This window comes from Calypte anna, chromosome 3 (genome assembly GCF_003957555.1).
Source record: "Calypte anna isolate BGI_N300 chromosome 3, bCalAnn1_v1.p, whole genome shotgun sequence".
Lineage (NCBI taxonomy): Eukaryota > Metazoa > Chordata > Aves > Apodiformes > Trochilidae > Calypte > Calypte anna.
Genome location: NC_044246.1, coordinates 41,693,494 through 41,720,710, shown reverse-complemented (window position 1 = coordinate 41,720,710; position 27,217 = coordinate 41,693,494). Strand labels below are relative to the sequence as shown.

Genomic DNA, 27,217 nt, shown 5'->3' with positions numbered 1-27,217 from the left:
CTGCAACCCAAGGGAGTCTAACCGTAGACTCTCTCTAGACTCAGCCCATTAAGTCATGGTGCATTCTGACTCACTTAAAAAATACTGGGTAACATGACATTCATGGGTTTGCTGAGTGCCTGAGTAGTCTCATCTGTACCTCAAAGTAGTTTCAATCAATATCCCAGTATCCTGGAATTGCAAGTTCATCCCTACATAGAAAAATAAAAATACATCCTCCTGTTAAGGGAAGAATACAAGAACATGAAAATACACTTCAAGAGAGATAACTTCAATCTACCCAGTACAGAGCAGCTCGATTAAGGCTCTGACGTTCCCAATGTGCAGCTTTGGTCATGCATTTCAGTCCTGATGTATCAGTACTAAAACTCCATCCTTCATGCAAAGCCAGTAATTTTAAATTTGCTTTCGTGATTACATAGCCAGCTGGGAGCCTCCAGTGACAAAATCTAATTCAAATTTCAAAGAAAAGGCTAGTACCTCCTGAGAGCTGCTTAAATAGCCACTCACAAGATAATGCTATGATGACACAGAATGCTTCAGCTTAAAGAAGTTCCTGGTCACAGAAATCATCAGACACTGTAAAAATCACCCCCTAGAGTCTTTCTGTATGAAATAGCTTTAGCAAACCGTAAGCCACTGGCCAACAGAAGCTGATGTTCTCCAAATTCAGAACATTTGCCCATGATAAATATTTATACTTTAGATAGGTACAATTTTTAAAAGAAGATTCTGACACACAACTGGCAGAAGATAATCCTTCATCCGAAAGCAGACCAATACTAGTTTGCACCAGTGGCCACTTTATTTTAATCAGAGGCCAGTCTGCCACCCAAGTGAAAATCTTGAATGTATTTGGGCATCTGTTTTCAGCCACAATTGGGCAGATGTTCAGAGGGAATCCTGGTGAATTTCAGGATTGCATCCAAAAAAGTTCCAAATTAACGTGGCTCCAGTCATCTGTCTTGAAATATACTAAAACTTTTTAACTTAATTCTTAAAAGCTCAGAGAAGTTGTGAACACACTGAAGGCAAAAATGTCAGAAATCAGACAGACACAGTTACATGGTTTTCTTCCCAGTACTTTATAAGTTTTATTGTGCAAAAATACAGTCATCAAGACTTCAGCTTTGTTGTGAACTCAACACAACAGCAGTGATATACAGGCATGGAAAAAGGTACAACTGCAATTAAAGCAAATACAGCATCATTGTCTTTGAGTCAATCAAGTGGTTCAATACACTGAGATAATGCCCTCAAGTGATTCAGACAACCTGTATTTAACCACTGTACATTAAGAGAATTAAAGAGATGACACCTAACAGGAAAGCTAGTAGCAGACTAATTAAATTTAAGACTGAAATAACTTCAAAAGAATGTTAAAAAATGGTTCAGACAACTTCCCCAGTGGTAGTCAAGAATGAGTCTGCAATACTGCAGGTATGAAGAGGAGCTCCATTTAACACGGTATATTTTGTGTTTCAGAATAAAGAAAGGCTTTCCTAATGCCAGTATATCTTTCAAGCACAGGACAACCTTTAAACCTTAACAACCTTTAAAATTGTATTTCAAACTATGAAACATCAATAGTGCTGCAGAAGAAATAGGTAAGAAGAAAAAAAAACATAAAACAAACAAAAATCCCAAGAGCTCAGTCCTCTGGCTCTACCACTTAATCAAACAAAAAAACCCTTGCCAAAATAATGCATATGCACAAGAAAGTCATTGTCTCTCCCCTCACCCCTATTAAAAATCTTCCTGCAGTTCCTGTATCACCGAACAAAAAAGTTCTCAAAACAATTCCTCTACTTGCACATCCATGTTTTAATAAAACCCAATTGAACATTTGTAATGTTGCTTCATGCAGCTACTTTTTGGTCTTAACAAATCTACGTGCTTCTTGAACAAGCGTTTCAACATCTTCATTATCCTTGTCTTCTGAACTTGGTTCCCAGTCAGAATCTTCATCAGTAGGTTCACACTCCTCTTCCTCATCATCTATAAAGCTGTCATTAAGGTCATATTCATTTGGTTCGTCATCATTGGCACCATCTTTCTCCACAGCCTTTCTTCCTGTAGAGACAAAAATGTCATATATCCATGAACTGTAAATATTGAACTGAAAAGACATTTGAGAGATTATCTAGTTAGTCTTACACCCCAAAAGGAAAAACCAATCAAAGCCCTCTACCCAATGCTATTTCATGTTTGATTTTCACAACTTTACCATCACTCTCTGACACCCACTGCAGCACTTGCCAGTCCAATTGCTTAGGAAGATTTCCTTACTGGCTTTTCTTCCAGCACTTAGAAAACAGTATCGGGCCTCTTCTGATAATGTCTTCTGACATCAGAAGATGACGGTATCACACAATGTCTTCTGAATACTCTCCTTTCCTTAGGGAGTAGCACACACAATTTTCTTAGTCATCTTTCTGCTGCTTCTGCCCATAAACCGTGCATCTATCTTACCATTTAGCCTCTAGATACTCATAGGTGGCTATTTGGGCTCCAGATTTTCTGCCTCCAGCCATCCACACTTACTTCAGACTACTTTATATTCGAACTTTTGGAATCTGACATGGCTTTTTATTCCCATTCACCACTTTCCTGAGCTGGGTGCAGTCTGTTTTCCCAATTCAGCTTGTTCTATTGCTCTGCTTTCTAATCTGATGTCCATTCATCTTCTTCATAACTTGCATCAAATTGCTCTCTGCCTTTGTAGTATTTCACAACACTGCATTGTCATGAATAAAAGACTCAGAAACCTCTATTGAGGTTTGGGTTTGAAGGGACCTGAAAGATCATCTAGCTCCAACCACCCCTGCCATAGGAAGGGACACCTCCCTCTAGATCAGGTTGCTCCAAGCCCCATCTAACCTGCTCTTGAACACTTCCAGGGATGGGGCATCCATAGCTTCTCTGCACAACTTGTGCCAGTGTCTGACCATCCTCACAGTGAAGAATTTCTCCTAATACCTAACCTTAATCTCCACTCTTCCAAAATTAAACCCATTCCCCCTTGTCCTATCACTACATGCCCTTGTAAAAAGTTTCTCCTCAGTTTTCCTGTAGCCTCTTTATGTACTGGAAGGCCACTACAAGGTTTCTCCAGAACCTTCTCTTCTCCAGGCTGAACAACCCCAACTCTCTCAGTCTGTCTTTACAGGAGAAGTGCTCCAGCCCTATGATCATCTTTACAGCCATCCTCTGGACTTGCTCCAAGAGCACAAGAAATGGATGCTCTTCATGGCATGTTTCTAAACTTCTTTACATAGCAGTATTACAATAATTGCTCAAACATGTTGGCACAATTCCACCAAGTCCCAGAGGGCAGGATTATTCTGCTATTTGAAGAAGTCTTCTCTATCTGACTTGGTAGAGTCTATACAAAGGTGCTGCCATGGCAGCACTGCCTGCTCCTTTTATTTATCAGCACCTGGCAATCTTTAACAAGCTTATTTCCACTGCTTCCTGATTTTGGCTGATGTGTGTAACCCTTGCTCTATAAGCCTATTTTATCTTTCTTTTTTCTCACATGTCCACTTTTCCAAATTAGCCACAAACTGTTAATATTCCAATCATTTTATTCTGCCTTTAAGTCATACCTCTGAGTAAAACCATGTTTACTCCTCTTCTTCCCAGCCTCCAATTTCGTATTATTTTATATAAAGATCACCTGCCAATTATCACACACAGATAATTTCTCTGTTGAGCAACTTACCATCTTTCACATGAAACTATAAATCAAGGGATTTTTTTCTCAGCTATACAGCAACATTTATATTAACCACAAGCACTTCCTAGCAAACTCTTGCAACCCCATGTCAGAGGTCCAGGCATTCAAGCTATACATGAAGTGAACAAATGAGAACATCAGTACCTGATATAGCCAGATCACCTACATCATCAGTTAAATTTTTCTACTAGTGCAAACGTTACTATTCCAGAATTATCTTCTGGTCTGACTAATGTTTTATACTCTAGATCAGCCCTCACCCAAGGTTTTTAAAAGCACTTATAGAATTTGTCAAGTCGCTCAAAAATACCCAATTTTATGGGTGAATTGCGTTACTGAGGCACCAAATGACCTCCTAGAATAATGTCAGCCAAGTGTGACACAGCCAATAATACAACTGAGAAATATCCTGACTTCAGCAACCTATATTCTTCAAAGGACAGACTGTGCATCACTTACAGAAAATCCTGAAAATATCAACTATCAGTTTCAGCTGTACTCTACTATTATGCTTTCTGCTCTATGGTTTACCAGACTTCACAGGAAATTAATCGCATCCATGTTTACCAGCAGAATTTCTTGTAAGAAATACAGACTACAGTCCTTCAGAATGAATGCTTGGAGGGGAGAGGTCAAAACAAAGATACCAACTACAATAAGAACAAAATATGTCTTCTCAGACTAAGTTTATGAGAATACTACACCCAAGACCTACTCAGCAAAGAAAAGCTCTTTTTCACTTTCACAGTGGAAGGCATTTTACAACAGAAGTAGAATTTCTGGCAAAACGCTAACTACTTCTGTATTTTCCCTACAAATATACAAGGACTATGCTATGTTCTTCCTAGCCGTACATCAGTTTTTAGATTTCAGCAGTGGATGATGCACTTACTTCCATATTTTCCCACTCCGCTTCTTTCCGCTATTTAGCCCCACAGCCCCTAAAGCTACTCATTAAGCACAACTCTGCCTTTTCCCTAATATTTACAAAAATTAGCTTGAAACTTTCATGGGGGGCAAAAAAGCTTTCTCACCACCTCTTTCAAAGATTTATATTTGGAAGCGATCTGATCAGCTTGCTAGAAAATGTACAAAGCAGCAAGTAGAATCCTACACAGCCCATAGCTGCAGCAGGTCATTCATCTCAGTAGCAACACTGCAGTGACTTCATTCAGCTGTGATAGTTTAATAACAGCATAACTCTGATCTTTTTTTTGCTTCTTTCTTTCCAACCCTTCCCCCAGTAACCAGCCTTATATTACAGAACATAGAGCACATTGCCTACAGGCAACTTGAAATCCCTCTGGTATCAATTATACTCAAAATATTAATAACTAAACATGTCATGCAGACAGCACCCTTCTTTTCTTGGCTGGTGGATTTTAAATACACAACATGGAATAGAAATTAATTGTATGGAAATTAATCCCAGTGTGCTTAACAGTGCAGTTGTGCCAAACACCATGAAATAAAGTTTAATAGAGCCCTGCCTGGGTGACCTTGCATGGCTCGGTACAACAGCTCTCAAGGGAGCTGAGCAAGCCACTCAACAAGACAATGGGGAAAAAACAATCAACAAACACGAACAGCATTTTAATTAATGCATTCCCTTCTTTCCCCAGTGTCTGGGATATCAAATCTTCCCTAGCTCTTCCTTAGGAAGAGGAGTTGAATTTGATAGATAGAATTTCATTTCCAGGTTAAGAAGCACTTTTCCATCCATAGTAGTGCCTGGCTGACCACCCACCAAGAGCTGTATGCACAAGATCTACCACTTGGCTATGGAAGGTGTTCTCATGAAAAGCACAGCTCCAATTTAAAACCTGCATGAGTAGAGAGGCCTTTAGATATGCACACAATCCAGCTCACTTCATTACAAAATCTTAACCACTTGCTAGCAATCCTCACCATGCTGCAATACACTTTCTACTAGGCAGCAGTTACCAAGATGGGGCCGGTATTTGCATCACAGCATGAGACAAAGCACACAGGTAACAAAGATGCCTTCAAGATGTGCTACTGCACAGATACATCCATATCAAGCATCCACTGACAGCAAATTTGCAAGGACACACGTTAAAGAAATGGGATGGGAAAGCAGTTTCTCAGTGGGAAGTATAAAAGGAACCTCTTGCATCCCCACAACTTGTATCTCCACACATCTTGTATCTCCATTACAACAGTAATGGAGATAACACCTTGGCTAGAAAACTAACTATACCTACTTGCACTTTGATTTATTTTCTCTAGAAGGCAGATCTATTTTGAGGTTTTCTTTAGGAAATGCTGGCCACACCTTGGTGACCTCAAGTAAAACAAGCTGGTTCCCATGCCCATGCTCAGGCCAGTGGAAGTGCAAACAGCCTATCAGACTGAAAGCCTAACAGCTTTCAGACTCCTCTTTAAAGCTCACCTTTAAATTATTTTAGAAAGACCAGAAAGTTTCACATTTGGAAGCTAAAACACAGAAGAACTCTGGAAACAGACCCAATGGATATTTAAAAGTGGAGTCTGTGCATAAGCATCCTATAAATTAATATTGTCAGCAGCTGCAAAGCAAGCTACATCCACTACTGGTAAACGGAGGAGATAATCAACTGCAGTATTACAATTTTACATTATCATGAGAGACTACAGCTTGCCTGTGCTACTAGATAATCCTCACAGATGACTAGACACTAAAGTAAGGGAATACTTACAGAGTGAGAGCTGCCTTCAACTCAAAAGGCCCTTCTACACTTCAGTCTGGACAAACCACACTTAACAAACCAGTATCTCACCTGAAACATCAATGCCTCACAGTAAGATCAAGAAAAGCTCATCAGCACATGCACAGGTACCACTTGAAAGTTATTTAAAGGTCAATGCAATGCAGAAGAAATAGATCAAGTCTTCAAGAGCAATCAAGGTTTATGGGGCAACCTTAACTAGTTGTGGGTGAAAAATTGGATTCCTTTCAGCCTATTATGACTTGATGCTGTGACTCCTGTGTAAGGAAGGAAGAACCAATGTGTCTCTCCTTACAACATCTGGTAGATTTCTTGTTTGCTTCCAGCGAAGTCTAAGTATGCTCAGTCCATGAAGCCTGGCACAAATTCAATTTCAGCACAATCACTGGTAAAAAAGCAAGCAGGGTTGTAGTAAAATTACAAATGACTACTTTCTCCTCAGGTAAGTATTATCAAGCACCTCCAGCATTAGTAAGTGCTCAAAAAAACAAAGCAGACTGGTTGCATCCCATGCTGGTGGCACATTCGTAACATTAGAACACACTCACCACTCTTCGAAGTTTGTTGTCGAGTTCCTCTTCCAGTTACTAAAGAAAGGGAAGGTATTAGTCAGGACAGAGTACAGCCTAGCAGCAGGGTTATTCATAGAGGTTGCTGCAACATAAGACTTATTTATTAAAATAAATGCGGCCAACAACTGTGTTGTATTCACAAGCATAACACCTCCTCTCTGCACAAAAAAACTTTGTCTGTATTGAATGATTCCTGAGAAATCATCCAGAGGAACTATTCTTAAAATTATGAACCATTCCACTTGTAGAAAAATGTAAATTTTATTCTTAAGCAGAAAATTGGAGCATTTAAAAGCTCTTAAATATTTTACACCATTATTTCCATTAAGTGCAATTTTTTCCTCAATAATGTCAGAATCCTGATTCTTTGAAGTAAATTACATTATCATTAGGTTTCCATAAATGTTCTGCTCTGAGGAATGGTTTATTGCACGGGCTTTTGAGTGGAAAAAAGTCACCAAGTCCAAAAGTTAGGGCAAATCACAAAGAACCATAAAGTATATAGCTGAATTCTTTAAGAACAGACAAAATGTAAGCTGTGCCTTCCCCTGTGTTTTTCAACAAGTCTAGCTACTGAAGCATAAAAAAATAAAATTTAAAATAGAAGCTCAGATTCAGTTTTAATTATATTTCCTCTAAGCCTCAAGAAAACATACACAAATTTTTTTCTTTCAGTGAGAAATCACTAGTCAAAAAAAAAAGTTTAAAATAAACTAAAAAAATAGGACAGACGTGCTTGCAATGTTTGTTTTAGAGCATCACAAGACTTTAAAATCCTATGTTACCACAGAATTTCTTCTCAAAAGAAAAATAAGAATAAGAAATATGTAAAAAATCTAAAGAAATACATCTATGCAATTTAAGAGAAGTATTTATGTGTACACATTTTCCTATGGGGATAGGAGAAAAGCTATAGAAATAATTGACTGCAGTATCCAATTGATATGTTGGGAAATATTTCAGTGCAAATAAATACAAATAAATATATTCTCTGTTCTCATTGCAATACTCCAGCCCTGAATGGGGGAAGCAGAATACAGAGATTCAGTAATATCGCATTGTAATACATTTAATTTTCAGTAAAACCTGTTAGATTTATGAAAACAGAAACTTACCACCCGTTATTTTTTCCAATATGTAGTATATAAAGCATACAAACTAGGTCAATTGTGTCTAATCCAGCCCTTACCATTTTAGCTGAAAAACATTCGAAAAAGTGGGTGTAAATTTGCAGTGGACAAGAAACCTTAGTTATCGCAGAAAAGGCCAAGACCTCCTGCTTCAGAAGAGCAAGGGTACAGAGCAATACAGAGTAAGCTGCAAATGGAGTGTTTTTCACTTAGAGTAGCTGCAAGAATTTTAGTTCAAATGTTTGGTATCCATTACTGGGTTTTCACCCACTCCCCCACTTAGAGCTATACTGAAGAACTTGGCTTACCTGGGGGTGCACTGTGCTTGTATTCTAGTTTGTGCTGTGGATTCTTCCTGCAAAGCAGAAAATGGTTAAAGTTTGATTAGCCACCTTGTTCTACACTTAATAAGCCCAGGAACTCCTTGATACTTTATGGTTAATTTTAATTTCTTCTAAAAATAAAATGCTATGACCAGTGCCTTACTGCATTGTCTCAGTTTATAAGGTGTATGTTGAAAAAAAATCAGGTTAAGTAAGAGTTGTTCTTGTTTCAGCATTTAAAAAAAAAAACAGATGGCTGATCAAAACGGAGATATAATTTTCACAGCTGTAAGATGAGGTGCATTTGTTCAGCATAATAAGAACCTGACCAACCGTTTACTCTCATGAAGAATGAAATCTGAATATAACTTCTGGTGCATTAAGTATGCAGAGTGTATCACAGATCTAAGACATGCAGGGATAGCTTCCATATCCTGCAGCATAAGGCTACGAATTGAGTACTTTGGGAAAATGAAGGAATTTGGAAAGAACTGCTTGTCTCAGAGGATCACAAGGAGAGGCCACAGAAGGATTGTTCAGAGAGATTATTTATTCCTGCAGTATGCTGCTGCAGTCTAGCACTTTCAATTGACACGTGTGTGTGTCTTCTATTAAAAGATGGCATCAAAACAATTAAAGGGAAATTTAAAAAGTCAGCTTACTCTCAGATCTGCAATACATGTTCCTCCTCACCCAAGTTGTGATTCAGGTCATTAACACACTGATTTATCCCCCTCCTTTCAAACAGTTACCCAGTGCTGTTCTAATATTTTAACTTGGCCAAAATCACACGGTGCTCATCTGTCATGTTAATGTAGCCCTCTTCTCAGGGCTTCATGTTAAAACAGTTTCAACTCAATTTATTTTTGTGCAAAAACTTAAAAAAAAAAAAAAAAAAAAAAATTCTTTGGACGAAAACCAGTTCAGTTGTCCTAACTGTTGCTTCTGAAAACAAGCAACAATTAAAGCACACTACATAAGAACAATACACTATATGACATTCCTTGAAATCCAAGATGAATTTTTGCAGCAGCAGTTTTTGTATATTTTACAAAATACCCCTGCTGTGAAGACAATCTTGTAAAACAGGTTGCTTTTTTAAGTTTTCTTATTCTTCAAAACCAGAATATAGTTATTCGTCATTAAAAATCTCATTTTTGTGGCAAATAGCTTGTAACAAATTCACACACTTCAAGTTGATTTATGATTCGCCAGCCACTGCTATCCCAAAGTAAATTATGCATGCACTAGAAGTGATAAAAAAATGGAAATACAGCTTCCTATTAAATACACTGTACTGAAATAAAAAGAATTGCCATCAGACCATTTGATCCAAACTCGAGGCATATCTTTAAGATCACTCAAGTATGATCCCTTCGAGTAGTAGCCAAAAGATAAGGACAACAAAAACAAAAAGAAAACCTTTCAAATTACACCTGTTGCTTTGTTGAAATAATTATTATTGCTTTGTGGGTGCCTCCTTTCCTCTAACCTCAAAGAACAGAACACATATTAAGAAATCATCAACTAATACAGCATAGAGTTTGCCTTAACTGAAAGAAGATAGAGTTTTGGTTTTCAATAAAGCACCCATTGAAAAGTATCTTGAAAAGTATGTTGGCAATTTAATTACTAGTATGAAGCCAGATTTCTTCTCCTGAGATAAGAAATCACTCTCATACATGTTTTTCAGACAAGAAACACTTTTTCTGCATTGCAACACAGCTTTTTCTTAAAAGCTACCCTCATTTTGATACCTTTCATACCAAGCATGCTCTTTTTAAGATCACCAGACTTCCCTGGAAAAAGAGGAGACAATGCTTCTGCCCACTCAGAATCTTTATTAACAGTAGCTGTCAGTTTCAATGTACCCCCCTACAGGTGCCATTGCCTGAAAATGTATTCTTTTGTCCATTGTGACAATTACATAGCAGTCATTATATTCTGCTAAATGAAAGAGTAAAACCTGGACATTGAGACACAAATGGAATAAAACTATCTTTAGAAAAAAAATCAAGAGAACTGTGCCTAAAAGAAACTGGAGTCAGCCATAAACTGGACTTTATTGCTGGTACCTAAATTACGCTTTCTAACAAATAAGAAACTGATTAAAATAGAGGATTTGTACAGTATCTTGAATGCTTTATCAAAATTTAAATTGAAAATTACGTATCAGGAATAACATGTAACAAGAACTTATCATTTATAGAAAGAAAAAAAAAAAGTTTTCTACATGTTGTCCATTCAAGAACTGTTGATCTTTAGGTCACTGAATATGTTCCAAAAGGCAAGTTCTAATGTTTGCCAACTGAAATCACTAGTAATTATTTTGTTGCACATATTTTAGTGTTTTAAAGGTAGCAATCTGTTCATAATAAATTTCAGAAAGCTGTGGGACTTCAGGAAGAGCCATAATGATATGCTGCATTCAAGATTTAACATCAAGACTTACTCATTATTCTGTTTTCATTTTATAATTCTGGGGGCAAAGTTTTAACCTGTAAAACAGGAAAAGATATTTTGTAAAGTGCTTCTTACCTATAGCAAGCTGTCCCATATGGACATTCAGGCCGGTTATCATCCTTTTTCTGGGTTACAATCTCTTGATAGTCATCATCATTAGGGTGACTGAACTGCTGAAAGTGGATGGGATTCTTCCTGCAAGAGACAAATACATGTCAGGAACTGCATGTTCCATCTAAACACTAGAAGTGCAGATAAGAAAGGCATTAGTGGCCAGTGGCAAGTCATTTTTCTGTGGTTATCTGAAGAGGAGCTTAGAATATTTGACTTTATAAAGAATGTAAGACCGATTTTCAGAATAACAGAAGAAAAACTTTGTCTCTGCACATGCTGCAAAAGAGGTTAAACTAGTAATTTTCCTGTTTTCCATCAGCTTTAATTTTCAGACCTCCAACATGTACACAATCTACTGATGCAGTCATATATCATGAACCTTATTCAGTGGATAACTTGCTCAGTTCTGGAGCTGGAAGGTCCAACAAATGCATAGCAGCTGAGTAACTGAAGGACTGAAGACTCCCCATGCCCTTGGGTTATCACATGTAAGGTTCAGGACGTTTGGCTCAAGTGTTCTTTCCATTCTGTCCACAAGTTACTGCTTGCTCACTTGAATACTTCAAATGCCAACATATTACCCAAGATGGAGCAGTCTACTGGACATTACTGTGATGATGCTATCAATTTTATTTGGCTACCGTGGCCTTTTATTTGAAATATGAAATTACAACGAAATTGTACCATAATACATCACAGCTCAGCATGTGATCGAGTCAAACCAGTGTTAGTGATGAGATCACACTACCAGCATCCCTGCCTTTTTGCTCAGCTGATGCAGTTGAGTCCAAGGTAAGCAAGTAGTAAATACATGCATAATGGAAAGAACAATTCCACTGCTTCTAGGCAATAGGGTTGCATACACACTGTTCAACACAAAGCAGCTAAAAACATCAGCACTTAGAGAGGAGCTTGCTTCATAAAGCTTGTGTAAGTGATGCTAAAAAGAACACAGAAAACAAGGTTGTGATTTCAGGAGAAACTAATGTGACAGACCAAAACATTGTACAAAATTAAGTCAAAGGGAACACAGTGATGCCTAATGCAAAACTACTTTTTCCATGTGATTTCTTTTAGAGACACATTTTTCAAGCATCATATTTAAAAACATGGGATGTGAGATATTTTAATAGATTATTTACATAAGACATCCACAAAATACTTCAGTGATTTCCCACACTACTTCCCAGAGTACAAAATCTTCAATGTATTTGTGCAAATTATAAAAGTAAACTGTTTGTGCCAAGCAAGAGGAATAACAACTACAATCTAGAGTGTAATTAGTGCTTTAATTTGCACTTGTTCCAGATGCCTTTAGAAACACAAAGCCAGAAACATGCATGTAAACTAGGTACATACACAACAGCTTTCTCCTTGGTCACAGGCATTCTTTCCTTTCAATTCACAACTACCTCTTATGAATTTCACAGGGATCAATCATTATTAATGTCAGCATTTCAACAACAAACATAAGGGGAAAAAAAGCTTTTGTTACAGCTTTTGCAAAATTATTATTTAAGCACTGTGAGCTCTACTAGGTGTTGAGGCCATTCACTTGACAAAGATTAGATATTTAGTATTAATACTTTAAATCACCATTTGCTTGGTATCTTTCATTCAGGAATCTCAACAAGCAAGCTGCAGATAAACTCTTCAATGAGCTACTTAAGAAAGATCCATTGTTCCTGAATCTGTTTACACAGGTGACAGACTTCCTGTCCTGGTCCATCCTCTTAATTTCTGCAAGCTGCCCAGTAAGTAAATACTGTTTCACTAGAAATCATTGCAAGGTTGCATTTACCATTCATTTATTCTACAACCATTTCTCAGGAAGTGAAATGGGATAAAACTGTGGGATAAATGGGATGAAACTGTGTCATTTTAGATGCTACTTGCTTTGTTTTCTAAATGCAGAGTACTAACTTATTTGCAATATTACAAAGAATTCTGAGTAATTTAAGACACAATTTCTCTTCTGAAGGGGATCCAGAAGAACTAATGTTCTGTGAAGCCATATTTATATTCATTCCTACAATAAGATTAATGTAGCATCACAGTTAACAAGGAAAGGAGGCCTAGCAAATGTGGTTAGGCAACCTACTTTATTTTAGGAGATACCAATTCCCTTTCAAAAATTTACTTTGAAACACACTTGGACAACAAAGAACTCCTATTGGAGGAAGGAATAGAAAAAAAAAAAAAGACAGAAGTAGCATGGGAGGAATGAAGAAGAGAAACAGAAGCATCTTGATGTACTATCCCTATTACAAGTCTAGCATTCTTTGGGGCAGTGGATGATACTTCCCAAATTACACGTTACCTGTAAAGCATCCTGCACCCGTCCTACTTCAGATGCTCAGAACTAGCAGTCACACGAAGACGCACCTTATTTTAACCTGGATAATCTGTACTTATTCTACTCCTGTATTGTGCAACAATAACCAGCAAAATTAATAGAAGTAGAGAAACGCATAGCTTATATTAAGCAAACATTTTTCCCTTCTTGCAAGTCTAAAGCTTTTTTCTTGTGTTAAGGGTCTGGTTAGGGCCTGCGTTGGGTCGATGTGGCACCGTTTTTTGTAATGGGAGGGGGGCACCAGGGTTGGTGGCTTCTCTGAGAAGCTGCTGAAAGTTCCCTGGCCTCCAAAAATCTGTCCCCACTTCCGATTAATGCTGAGCCCATCAGCGACAATGGCTGCGCCTCTGCAATTAACATATTCAAGAACAGGAAATAAGTCAGACCTCAGGACAGAGAAAGGGAGAGGAGAGAAATAGCAGAGGTGAGCAATACCAGAGCAGAGATACCAAGGTCAGTGAGAAAGGAGACGGAGAAGGTGCCTAAGCAGAGGTTCCCCTGTAGCCCATGGTGAGCAGAGGTGAACTTGCTGCCAGGGAAGAGCCCGTGCCAGAGGAGGTGACTGTTCCCAAAGCAGCTGTGACTCTGTGTGCAGCCCACGAAGGGTTCATGAAGGACTCTCTACCACGAGAGGGACCCCACGTTGGAGCAGGGGGAGGCTGTGAGGAATCCTTCTCCCTGAGGAGAAAAGAGGGGCAGAAAACAACCTTTGATGAACCGACCATGATCAGGTTTACCACTCCTTGTCCCCCTTGTAGCACATGGCGGGTGGGGGCAGGTAGAGGGAATAAATTGGGGCTAGGAAGAAGGGAGGGGTGGGGTAAGGTACTTAAGCTCTGGTTTTTGTTTTCTCTTTGCCATGTTTGACTGATGAAAAATTCATTTTTTCCCCTAAGTTCAGTTCAGACAAAAGATATGCAAGTTGTAAGAGCACAACAGCTTTCACTCCATGAGTGCCCTTCAAATCTAATCAGTTTCGCAACAAAACCTCACTGCACAGGAATATGGTATTAATTTGGTCAAAGCAAAATCATGAAGTTACACTCACACAAAAATTTAACCAATAAAAAACTTACTGGAAGAATAAATATAATAAAATATTATATATAATAGAATAAAGCTTTATGGGAGATTTGCCTTCTCATAAACATACTCACACAGTTACTCTCACACAGTTACTCTACCTTTGCTTCCACCAAAGCTCTGGATTTGAGTACTCACACTTCATGATGCAGAAAATCATGCATATAAAATTATGCAAATGAAAATTATACAAATAAAACTGATAAAATTCTTCAGGATCAATGCTGTCATCTCAAGTAGAAATTGAGTACTGCTCAGTGAAACAGTTAAAACAGTTTTTCATCTGTGCACTTACTTAAAGCAATTGAAAGCTTCTTCCTACATTAAGTTTAATAGAATAGGTAAAAACACCTGGTTCTTCATAATCACAAGCAGAAGACTCTTGCAATATCAAGGGTTTATCTTCTCAGCTGCTAAAGCAAGTGGTAATGAATATGTAATGGAATTACCAGCGCTAGTTACAAAAGCCATATAATTCAAGCCTGAAGTTATGCCACACACAAGTAGATGTCTTATGTTCTGAATTTTAAATGATATTAGAAGACAGGACTCAAAAAGACAGATGCAGGTCTTCGGCTGCCAGATTTACGACCTTAAGGTGAAATGGAAAATACTTATTTTCACAAACAAAGAGCAAGGTATTCGGAAGAGCACACATACAAATCCAAAGGCTGGTTGAGCATGCCTTGCTTTGACAGCTATGGGAAAGATTTACACACACCCAGTCAGCAGAGCACTGTATCACAGGGTATGAAAAGAATAGAATTCTGGACAAAAAAAAAATGTGGCTTACAGTTTTAGAGACAAGAGTTCAGGTCTACTGCAGCCTTTAGGCACTGCCCTTGAAAAGAGGGGTTGGGTTTGGCTTTAATTTTAATTCTCTGTTCTAACTTTGAAACACTAAGCAGCAGACAAGAAAAAGAACACAAGACAGTATTCAAAGAGAAGATTCTTGACAATAAATATAGACCAATACAACATACACAGAGCACTTTGCTTTCTGGTGGTAACAGTTTCATTCAAATTGGCAAGTAAGGACTAGAACTCTGTACAGCATTTGGTTATTGGATAAATGACATTTTATGAAAAGAAACCTTACCTAGAAAAAAAAAAAACTTTAAACAAATGTTACCATTACCAAAAAGTAATAATTTAAAATGTTGACTCCTACAGCTCATCTTGTTAAGAAGGCACCTTTCATAAAGTTAAAAGTAATAAAGGAGATGGAAACCAATTACCTATTGCACTCAAAAGACCATTGAAAGAAGTTCTTCCTTAGCAAATCTAAAAACTAATTTTTACTCAAGGAGAACACTACACAATGGAAAACTGAACGCTCTATCTATGTGTTCCTTCAAAGCATCCATTCACGTCACACTTTTGCACATATTCTGTTAAGAACACAGGTAACTGCAATGACTTGCTTTAACACAGCTGTTCCATTGATACAGAAAGACTGCTTGGTGGTCTTGTATTAAAAGAAAATACTGAAATCACATGAAATGTATTTCTCTTGCTGAAAATAAGCAGGTTTAGTCTCATGACATTTCCTGAAGATGAAAACTGATGGTTTTGATATTTCATCTTCTACAAAGATTTTGTTATATGTTATTTCAGTGCCTTGTTTTTTTCTTCTAAAGCAATACTCTCCAAAAGATTTGCTGCCAAATGTTTTGGAATAAAGACCCAAGAAGAAATATGCACATTGAGACTCCTAGTGGATATTATCTGTAACTAAAATTTGCCTTCCTAAACATTAGGAAACCTTCAGTATATCAGAGTACTAAATCAGCTTAAACTCCATACAGGGGGAAACTTGTCTAAGCAAAATTACATTACCTAGAGGATCAGCTTAACTGCCTAATAAAACATGTTTTCATCATATTCATTAAGGATAAAAATTGAGATATGCAAGAGAAAGCTATGCTAAAACCAGAAAATGTATGTGTTCATTAACACAACAACTTTAAGTTTTTTGTTATCAGCACCATTAGGCACACCAAACATACACAAGAACCCATTTAATTGTACTTACTTGTTTTCTAAACAACCTGTTTTTTCTATTACTCAAGCCCCTTGGGGGAAGAGAAAAAAAAATTAAATATAAAAAAACTATAGGACTCCCTGATTCTTGGATTAGCCTCATCTTCTTGCTATGTACAGAGATTTAGCTAGAGCTCAAAACCTTCTTTTAAACCCAGTTTTCAGGTCATCTTACCCCTCAAGAACCTGTAGATTTTTATCTCCCCTTCAACCTAACAACACATGGCATTCCAGATCTTTTCTGGGCCAAAAGAAGCAGAAGAAGATCAAGCACTCAACAACACGGTTTTGGAACTTAAGCAGACCAGTTTGTATTGCACAAGACATTCATGTAACAGATCTCCAATGTGAATTTAGAGGAGTAGGAGACTGGAAAAAGAAAGACTCTTGACTTGAAGTATTATCAAAGACACTGACAAGATAAGGGTTAACATTATGTTTGTAAGCATGCCTTGTTCTGGGTTTAGGAGGGGTACTGGAAGCTTAAAAAAAAAAAATACCCACACAAACTGGCCAAGTTATAATAAAAGTAATTCTTAATTATTTAGGCATGACAAATAATAAGTATTTTAAATATTCAGACCACAAATCATGCAGAGACTTCAATAAATATAATGATCTTTCATAACAGTTTCATCTGCTAACAAAACAACCCTCCAGAGTCTATGCTGGGCATTTCAACCATTAATTTACATCTCTTCTACCTGCTGGTACATGTCTGTACATACAAGGTTATTATTTTCTTCCTTTTAAAATGGATGGACACTAGTTTCTTATTTTCTACAACACTTCATCTTTGAATTTGCTAAAATACTTCATCCATTGTTTGTGCTATATTAATGGTCAGCAAGACATCCTGGCTTCTCCTTTTATACTTTTCAATATGTTGTGATGCTCCTTCTCTCTCATCAGTTCCCTCCTTACCAGAAGATTTTTTTCAAATGAAATATTGTAACAACTTTACTGTTTTCTCTTCCAGGGCTAATACATTACTTCTTATTAAGCTAACTTAAGCTACTTTTAATTTTGCTTTACCTGTAACAGCCTGTTCCATACATGCAAGGCGTCCTCTTATGCTTGATCTGTTTGGAGCCTTCTGAAGCATCTGCAGAAATCTCAGTCTTGTAATCCAGATTTGCATCAGACTCAAGAATCCCTTCCTGGGCAGCAAAATTTTGGGAAGTCCTGCCCCAGTGAGCTTGTTGGCTTGTAGAACCAGTAATTTGCTCTTTGCTTTCTGTTTCCTCAATTACATTTGTTTTACTGGAGATCTGACCTATTCTTTTAGACAATTTACTATGCAGCTCCCTATCATTTCTTTCCAGAGAACTTCCAGGGTTTTTTGTTCCAGTCTTGCCATTTCCTTCCATGTTTCTCATGGTACTCTCAAGAGGAAATCCAGATGTATTCTGCGGAACAAGGTTACATTTTGAAGGACCTGGAAATTTACACTCTTCAGAATTAAAAGCTTTAAGGTCAAACCCTGCCTTCTCTCATCATTCTGGTTTTAAAAATCAGAGAATCACAGAACAGCCTAGATTGGAAGGAACCTCAGAAGATCATCTGGTCCAGCCTTTAAAATCATCTTCTTCACTTTCCAAACAAAAGTTAGCTGCTAAATGCAGCTACTGAATGAAAGGTTTGGTTAACAACATGCACACAACATGTAAAGAAATCTTATCCTAGATTTCTAGTCCTCAACTCAACTCCTCAGCTCCCTCAAAACACAGACACACTCCTCTCTCACCACCTCAGTTTGTGAATAGTCCAAGGACTTTAGCTTAAATTAAGTCTCAATTAGAAGTACTGTTTCTGAAAAATCTATGGGGGTTATACACGTGAGGACATAGTAGACTCTAGAAGAACATACCTTGCTATGTAATAAGCAATTTTAATCCCTTAAATACCAAGGTATATGGGATATATATATTTTTATGTATTTATCTGTACATGGGAGACATATGGGAATTCATGATATACACCTTGAGCTTAATCCCATGCCAGTACATCTTTTAACTATTTCAGCTCATGCCTAAATCCTAACACACTGACAACAGATACCATTAGTCAACAATTTCAATTTTGACATATGCTGCATTTTAAATTTTGGTACACATATACACTTAAAGTAAGAGACACGTGCTTTAGAAAAAGAATATAAGATACATAACCAAGACAGGAACATTGTCCCTACAACCAAGGCATTAACTGGAAGCATACCTGTAGTGGAAGATGAACTACTATGATATACTATAGAATAGTTCAAAGGTCTTTGCTCTGTACAATTTATTATCTAAGTTCCCCCTCCATTAAATTTATACTTAGTTTACATGGATGTGTTTGGTAGCTCTTGAAAAATCAGCTGGTAGTTTCCTATTTCATTTTTATTCTTTCAATGCAAGTCTCACACGTGAACCAGAACCAGAGGCACTTACATTTGAGTAGTGATGTGATTAATAAAGGGCAAAGCCAACATTAACATCAAAGGATCCTGATAGCAGTATATTAAGTGAGTCAATTTGGAGACAAAGTGACTCTTTTATTGAGACTCCCAAAATAAGGTTCAGCAAAGAGCTGAAACTTAGGAAATAAGCCTTCATTTCAAAAAGGAAGACTCAATTATTCTAGTTTGCCACTCCCACGTGTCACTTCTCTACTACATACTGGAATCCAGTGCCTATATTCTATATAATGAGACTAAATGCTTTCACGTTTATTACTACCTAAAAACCAGATCAAAATTAAGGAAGCTCAGAGACAAGAGCACTATTGGCTCTGGTAATAACATGTATATTACCTCACTGACATCTGGTGGCTGCTTAGAAGAATTAAGACTTTTTACTTCCTAGCCTACAACAGATTTTCTCAGTCACCTCGAATATGACAGCAGAGCCTTGTTTTGCTTTCCATATCAAAATTCCAATCTTGTAGAGCTCTCTATGATTATTACTTCTGCTTGTGCTAACCCATTTGTTTTCCTGCAAAGTTCTGAAGGCAATTTCTTACTCTGTGCTTGAGATAAAAATGATTTATGAAGTTACTAGGATAAAATAAGTAAGGCTTCATAACTGCAAAACTAAATAATTCATTATGTGGTCACTCACCTTATAATTTGACATAGACAAAGCAACAGCTGGTATTAAGGTTCCCAACCAATAACAGAGCTCACGACTCAGAACACTTTCAGGTTAAAAGGTACCACTACATTAGCTCAAAACTCCCCTGAGGGGTATGCACCCCACGATGAGACCATTCTAATTAACCTTAAGATTTAATTAAAAACCAAAACCAACTTCAAACAGCTTTCAGTGTCAAAACCAACGCAGCACATAAAATACTAGTATTTTAAGTATTTTTATCAGATCCTAGAATAGATCCAGCCAATTCTAGTGCTAGAGATTAGAAACACCTCCCCAGGTTGTTCACTTAAAGGAAAAGTCAGTGAAAGCCTCAGTTTGCTCTCACCAGAATATGTTTTGTCTTTGGTAATGATCCTTCCTTTTCATTAGTAGTAAGGTGATGTCATTAAGGATTTAACTGCCTATAAATGCACCTGTACTTGGAAGACAAGTGCGTGTTCACTCATCCATAGAATCAAACAGAATGGTTTGGGATGGAAGGGACCTTAAAGATCATCCAAGCCCCCATTGCCACAGACCGTTTCGGATTTCAGATCACTTTTTTTTTTTTCTTTCCTTTTTTTGACTCAGATTTTGAGATAAGCAGACTCCTTGCTATCTTCCTTCAAAACACAGCAGTTGCTAGGTATAATTTTCTGATCACTTAAGCTTCACCAACCAGATGGCACTAGTTTGGGCAAAGTCCAGTGTTGCATCACCATCAGTGCCATACCATCACCTATCCCTAAAGGATATTCAGAAGAAGAAAATACACACCAAGCCACTCCTAGGACCAGTACTAGCCCATGTTTTCCAACCTCTTGCTGTAACATTGGTCTCGTATTTCTGTGGAACATTCAAGGGCTAAGTTCCAGATCCTGAGAAGGAAGTGCAGTCTCTGAAGGCTTTCAGGATCCTTGCTATAGAAGCTGTCCAATGGACTGGCATTTCAAAACAACTGTTAAACAACAAATCACAAGCAAAACGCGTAGTTATGTTACAGACCCAACCTTCAACATGACATTGCCAACTAGAGCCTCATTCTTCAAAATACCATGATTCTGCCCTGAGCCAAAAAATTACCTGAGATGAAGGGACAGGGATGGAAAGACAGCTCCTTTTCCCTTGATCTTGCTCTTCACCTTCAAAATCCTCTATAGCTTCTTCAGAAGCTAATCTTTTTTTCTGCCGCACACTTACTTCTGATTTTAATGACTCCATATTACTTTCTTCCCTTCCTTGGACTTTTTTCATTCTACTGCCTTAAAAGAAAAATAAAAAGGTACTTTTGGAATGCAACTTTTGCAATGAAATCCTGACCGTGATAAAATTCTAAAGCTACATCGAAGCAGGACACTGGGCAAAAAGCTAGAGAAATAGCAGTAGCTGTACATGTGCTGTCTCAGCAACACATTTTTCATTTTCCACTTAGAGGAATAGAAAGTATAATTTAGAATGAAACAGATGTTTGAGAGGGAAATTTGGAAGAAAACAATAAATACGTGGGAAAAGATATTCTGGACTTCCTGTATCAGTATGACAATTTCAATTACACAAGAAGAGCTCATCAAGTGAACCACATATGTCCAAAGATAACTTCTACCACAGACCTTTCATGTAGGTATCATTTCAGATCACCAGTACATACACAAATATTAACTAATTAGGACACTGCAAAATCAGGGAGTCAACATTGCCTAGTCAACCACATCACAGCTGTTGATTTTATCAGACAATAACTGACAGAAAGGCAGCAAAAGTTGTGTCTGTCTTCGGAAAGCTTCACATCCCAGAAAACTGGTGTTTCTCTATTGGGCTAGTATTTTCTGAATAAACACCTGGTAGAGAAGTGAGGCCAATGTCCTGTGTTTGTTTTAGCTCCACCAGCTGTGGAAAGCATTCAGAAGGAAGATAAATGATGCCATTTTGCAGGACTTCAAAAACTCTCTACCCCCAAAAAATACCAACATCCCCAAGTCATTTGTATGAAGCAAGAAGTTTTTACAGATTTTAATGTCTAACTTCAATACCACAAATCAGTGTTCTGTTTCTAGTAGGAAGACAGAAGAAAAAATAAGGCAGCCTTTTTGCTTTACTCTCTCCTTTTCTACTTTCCCATCCAATACCACCCAAAAAAAAATGCAAGCCATTATGCACTGTTAAGGAAATATTTTAGATTTGCAGGAGAGATTGGTTGCTTCATCAAAGCAGCTCATTCTAAGCTAGAATCATTATCTCCTGTAATGACTTTTCTTTCAACCACTCCAACAGTGTTCCTATCTCTCCCTGGCTCTCTCAAGGCCAAGCCTTCAGCAGCACACAGATTCTTCTTCCTCACAGCTCCAAATCCCAACACCCAGATCATCAAAACCTTCAGTTTTTTAAACAAACATTATATACACATTTATAACAAACATTATGGTGGTTGTGGAGAAAACCAAACAAATAGAAAAGAACCCAATCCACAAGGAAAAAAAAAAAAGACAACAAACTCAAACCTAGGAAAACAATTACACTAGTGCGGGACTCAACACAACCACTAGTGCTCTGGTAAATGCTATTTTTTACACCCAAGGGAGTAAGTCAGCAGAGAGCAGTCTGGATCTGGAAAGGGGAAGGCAGAGTGGGGAAAAAAATGTAAAATTTCTTTTCATTCTAGAATTTTCTCAAAATTTGGTTTTGAGGAAGGGAATAGGCAGATTAGCCAATGGAATACAACAGAGGTGGTTAAAGCCTCAGTTACCCAGGTCAATACATTTAAACACCTCCTTTCACTACGGGAGATAAGCAGCAATTGGTCAGACACTACCTGAAATACTTCTGCAGGCACCAAGAGCAAGCACCAAATTTTTCCATCACACCATCTCAGCAGAAATAGATGGGAACAAGAAGCATTAAAGAAGAGCTGCTGGACACTGAGGAGCAGACATGCAGCCATCAGCCACGTTTCACACGGTTAGACCCACCAACAAAGGAAACTCAGCAGTTAGCACCTAAACCGCCTCATAGCTCCCTACAGAGTGGCAAGCAAGGTGGGGAGTGCTGCTCTCAGCAGAAAGACAGAAACATTGAGGGAGTATTGTTAATGCAATTTTCCTTCTCTCATTTCTTTAATCCTCCAGTTACATCAAAAAAAGTCATCAGAGAAACAAATGCCTTTCGGTAAGTTTATCACAGAATGCCTAGTGGCAGTCTTAGAAGTCTCTACAAGTTCCCAGGACCACAGCCAGACACTCCAGAAAAAGTTTTCTTGGGACTGTGCCAACACAACACTCTTGTATCTCCCAGTGATAACAAATAAATACAATATTCTGCTGCTGTTACCACTGATATGACGGAGTTTATCACACGTTCAGCAGTTTCCTTTGCAGGAAGGACAAGGGGGAATGAACTATCATTTTAGCCTTGTACTGGTAAGAAATTACTACATTGTGATGCACTGTGCTTCCTAGGAAGAAACTTCGTCAAATTCAGCCACAGTTAAAGAACTAACACGCACCACTGTAAAAAAAAAACCAAAACTTCTGAAATTAGAAAAATTGAATTTAGAAGGGCAATACACATCAGACTTAAATGTGGAGAAGGCTTGGTATTAAAGGTACAGAAAATAGCTCAAATTTACACACTAAAAAAAAATGTTAGTTTATAGGAAAGGGGTCCAGAACATCAGATGTCCAGCTGTCTAAAGTATGTTACCCAGCACAGAAAAAATACATATAAAAAAAGAAAGTCAACTGCTCAGAAAGAGGCCTGTCACACCCATAGGACTGATGACAAAAGAGACAACAGATGTCAGTCTGTCAGCTGTCAAGCACAGAACATGAAAAGAGAAGTAGCAAATTAATAATTTCTACAATCAGCATTACCATTTAAGAAAATTATATCAAAGCCTAGAAAGGTATATTGGTATGCAAATGTACCACACTGCAAACCTACCTCCTTTCACCACAGGCTCAGAAATCCTCTGCACTAGGAGATCTTTTTCCAGCATCCAAGATGGAAGCACTCTTTTTCTCTGAATAGATTTTGACTGTTCATTTTCATTACCATCAGAAGGCAGAACCTGAAACAGTATTTGCTATTTAGTACTTTTCTGCAGTTACAAAACAGGGGGAAAAACTAGAACAAAAGTTTGCACACAGTTAAGCCTTTCAAACACAGCCTGGATTATCACTCATGTTGTAGATGGTGAACACTGCCTGAAAATCTTTTTGTTTCTATTCAAGAAAACAAAATCTACAGAAATCTCCATTCAGTTAAAAGAAAAAAAAACAAAACAACCCTCCCTGGACCTATGGAATCAATATCTAAAATACTACAGACTGGAAGTTTCATACAAGAGCTTCCTCAGCATCTTGATAGAATTTTAACACACGGAAATAAGAGGAGGTTTAATATACAAACACCTATTTATCAAAAGAAAAACTGGAAAGTCTTGCTAGCTTTCTTATAACTTTCCTCCCTCTAAAAATGACTCACACTCTAAACATCAAAAATACCAAAGTCATGTTCAGTACATACTGATGTACTGAATGCAATACTATCAGTTCAAATCTCTACTAAAAGTTAAAATCTCTCTAAACGGTAAATCTCTCTAACAGGTAAATATCCATCCCTAGGAATCTCTGCCACAGTAAAGACAGACATTTCCTTTGTTGAACAGAGTTATTATCTACTGTACAATGATGCTGACCCTCTAAGCACTGCCTTGCTGGATACACAGCAGAAGACCTAAGAAAAATCCCACTGGCTTCATGCACTATTTATCAGACTGTTTGAAAGCCATTTTACTCAGTAACATTTTAAAAAAGCAAAACTAGCTTGCTTTGAAAACTCTGCTGCTGGACAGGATGGTGGCTGCCAGGGGAAAAAAAAAAAATCTGTGTTCTTATGGATCTTAACAACACCACTGCAGCTGTATGATTCAAATTAAACAGGCTGCTAGAACACTATAAACACATATTATCACCAGCAGAAGGCATCTACAATCTTACTACAGGGTCTCCAGATATTAATTTCAGAGGCTGGTTGAAGAATAGCCACACACCCTAGGCCTTCACAGGTGCCTAGAGCACAGTTACTGCTACAGACAAAGATCAGAACTTCATTTTGTAGTACTGAACTCAGCAACAATACTGTTGGTTCAAAACATTCATGTAGAATTACCAGCTTCTGTATGAGCCACAGTACTGCAGTATAATTCTCATAAGTATATATGAGAAAAAAAATACACAACAGAAATCTATTTATATACTCGTATGGCATACAATCCAAATCAATAAAACAGCAGGTGTTTTCAGTACATGACTTTGATGGTCATAGTTTACTTCTCAGGAAAAAAAAATGTTTAGAAAATACATCTTTTAATTTCCACCACATGGTTCCAAATATTAAATTTAAATTAAAAAATCAGTACCCACCAAATGTCTGGAAGTAGTGCAATTTTTTCTCATTTTTGCAGCTCCCTGTATCTCTTGAGTTAGAAAAGATCGGTTCTGTTAATGGTGAACTACAGGACACCTCAACACGATGAGCAATCGTTCCTTCTCTGACACCGGCCTCCTGATTTTTTTTCTGAAAAAGCAGATTAAAATTGAGCTGGTCAAACTCATCATGAATAGGTTCTTTTCATTTAAACACAGAAGTTGGTATGAAAGTACTTTGAACAAAAGGTTTTCCAGACACTGCTATACTGTTTCAGATTTTAAGTACATAATTCATACTTGTCACTACCATGACAAAACTTTGAGTAAGCAGAAATAACGTTGTAGAATTCGCTTTACTGTAAATCAGTAACTTCCCAAAATCTGACTCTATATTAAAGCTAGGTAATAACATTAAGACAGCTTTCAGGATCATATAAGCAATGGCTACTCATCCACAGCTCTGCTGTTACACCAGGTGCTTGAAGCTGCTTTTAAAACCCTCAGCTCAGGGCACCACCATCTGAAACTTTCCAGCTGTGAAATCACATGGAAACTGCGGATGTGTTCAAGGCCAGGCTGGATGGGGCTTGGGGCCGCCTGTTCTGGTGGGAGGGGTCCCTGCCCAGGGCAGGGGGGTTGGAACGAGGTCATCTTTAGGGTCTCTTGCAACCCAAACCATCCTGTGATTCTGTTTTTCCTCGAAAGCTTTGCCCCTCCACTAGTCGAGCCACAAAGGATTTGGGGGAAAAAAGCCGAATTACCCTTCTACTGAGTGCAGCAGCCACTGCCGCCCTCTCCACAGCTCTTTGCCTTAAGGGAAGGCCCCGGCTGCCCAGCCGAGCAGTTCATGGCCTCCTGCAGACACACACACCAGAGGCCAAGCCCCCCACCCCTTCCAGGCAGGTTCCGACTCCCCGCGGGGCTCCTCTTCTTGCCCTCCCAGCCGCAGCGGACCAAGGCTCGGAACAACCCCGACCTGGGGGGCCGCGGGGTGCCGGCAGGGCGGCGGGGAGGGGGTGACCCCTTCCCCTCACCACACGGGGTCTTGGGGACGGGGGGACAGGCCGCGTCCGGGCCCCTCGAAGCTTTCCAGGAGAGACGCCGCTGCCACGGCTCGCCGCTCCGCTTCCGAGGGACGGGGACGGCCTTACCTCTGGGACGCGGCCGCGGCGGGGCCGGGCCGGGCCGAACCCCGGGCAGGAGCGGCCGCTGGGCCTCACCCGAGAGGCCGCGGGCGCTGCGTGATGACGAACTTAATCGCGTCACTCGGCAGCAGTTCTGGGAGATTGGGCTTTAAGTAAACAAACCCCAGACCCGCAGGATTTACCTTAAAAACGGGGGACTCCCCCGCTGCGGGGGGTGAGGCCGCGGGCAGAAGGCCCCAGGTATATGGTGGCAGGTGGGGAACTGCTGCCCCCAGGTGACGGGGGGCGACCTCCCCGCCTCGAGGCCGCGGGGATGGAGGGAGAGCGCTCGGCCACGGCCTGGGAGAGAGGAGGAGGAGAAGGAGAAGGAGAAGACCCGTCCGACTTCGTGGCTGTTCTCCCCCCCGAGGTCAGCTCTCGGATTTTCGGCGGCCTGGATGTAGAGAGCTTGTGTCAGGCGTCCGTGACGTGCAGGGGTTGGCACCGCCTGATCGAGAGCAACGACGGCGTCTGGAGGCCGCACTGCCTGAGCGCCAGGGCTGTCTGCCAGCGGGAGATCGACTGCGATCGAGGAAATGGATATTCCTGGAAGGTAAAGTGTCACCTCGGGCACAGGCTGCTGGCATTGGCAATAGAAACACATAAATAAAATCTGTCAGCACATCTCACCCGGACCAGGTGTGTGGGAGAACGGCTGCAGTCGCAGCGTTTGGGTGCCCTAACACCTGAGCATCTGTTTTGATACACGGGTGCCCGTTTTCCTGCCCTGGGACACCACATCTGGGCAGCCCCACTCACACCAGTTAGTCCTCAGGCTGCCCCACGCAGCCTCAGCACTGTTCATCATATCATAGTCATAAAAGCAGGACCACTTCCCCGAAGGCATGGCCAGGGGAGAGAAGACAATGTAGCCCTGATGGGAAGTGTGTGCTCTCCCAGGTGTATTTTGTGGGAATAGTTCTGCTGGTGAGAAAT

General features: G+C 39.1%; 1 protein-coding gene across 1 annotated transcript; it reads right to left on the bottom strand.

Annotated features, from left to right (window-relative positions):
* Positions 1-1,072: 1,072 nt before the first annotated feature.
* Positions 1,073-26,646, bottom strand: APLF (aprataxin and PNKP like factor; the record flags this gene model as incomplete). The annotated part of the gene is given in 10 exon segments (XM_030447532.1): positions 1,073-2,073; positions 7,017-7,055; positions 8,479-8,525; positions 11,032-11,151; positions 17,588-17,961; positions 20,755-20,933; positions 23,608-23,734; positions 25,092-25,151; positions 25,153-25,245; positions 26,425-26,646. Coding segments are annotated over 10 exon segments (1,467 nt in total), but the record flags the coding sequence as incomplete, so codon positions are not given.
* Positions 26,647-27,217: the final 571 nt, after the last annotated feature.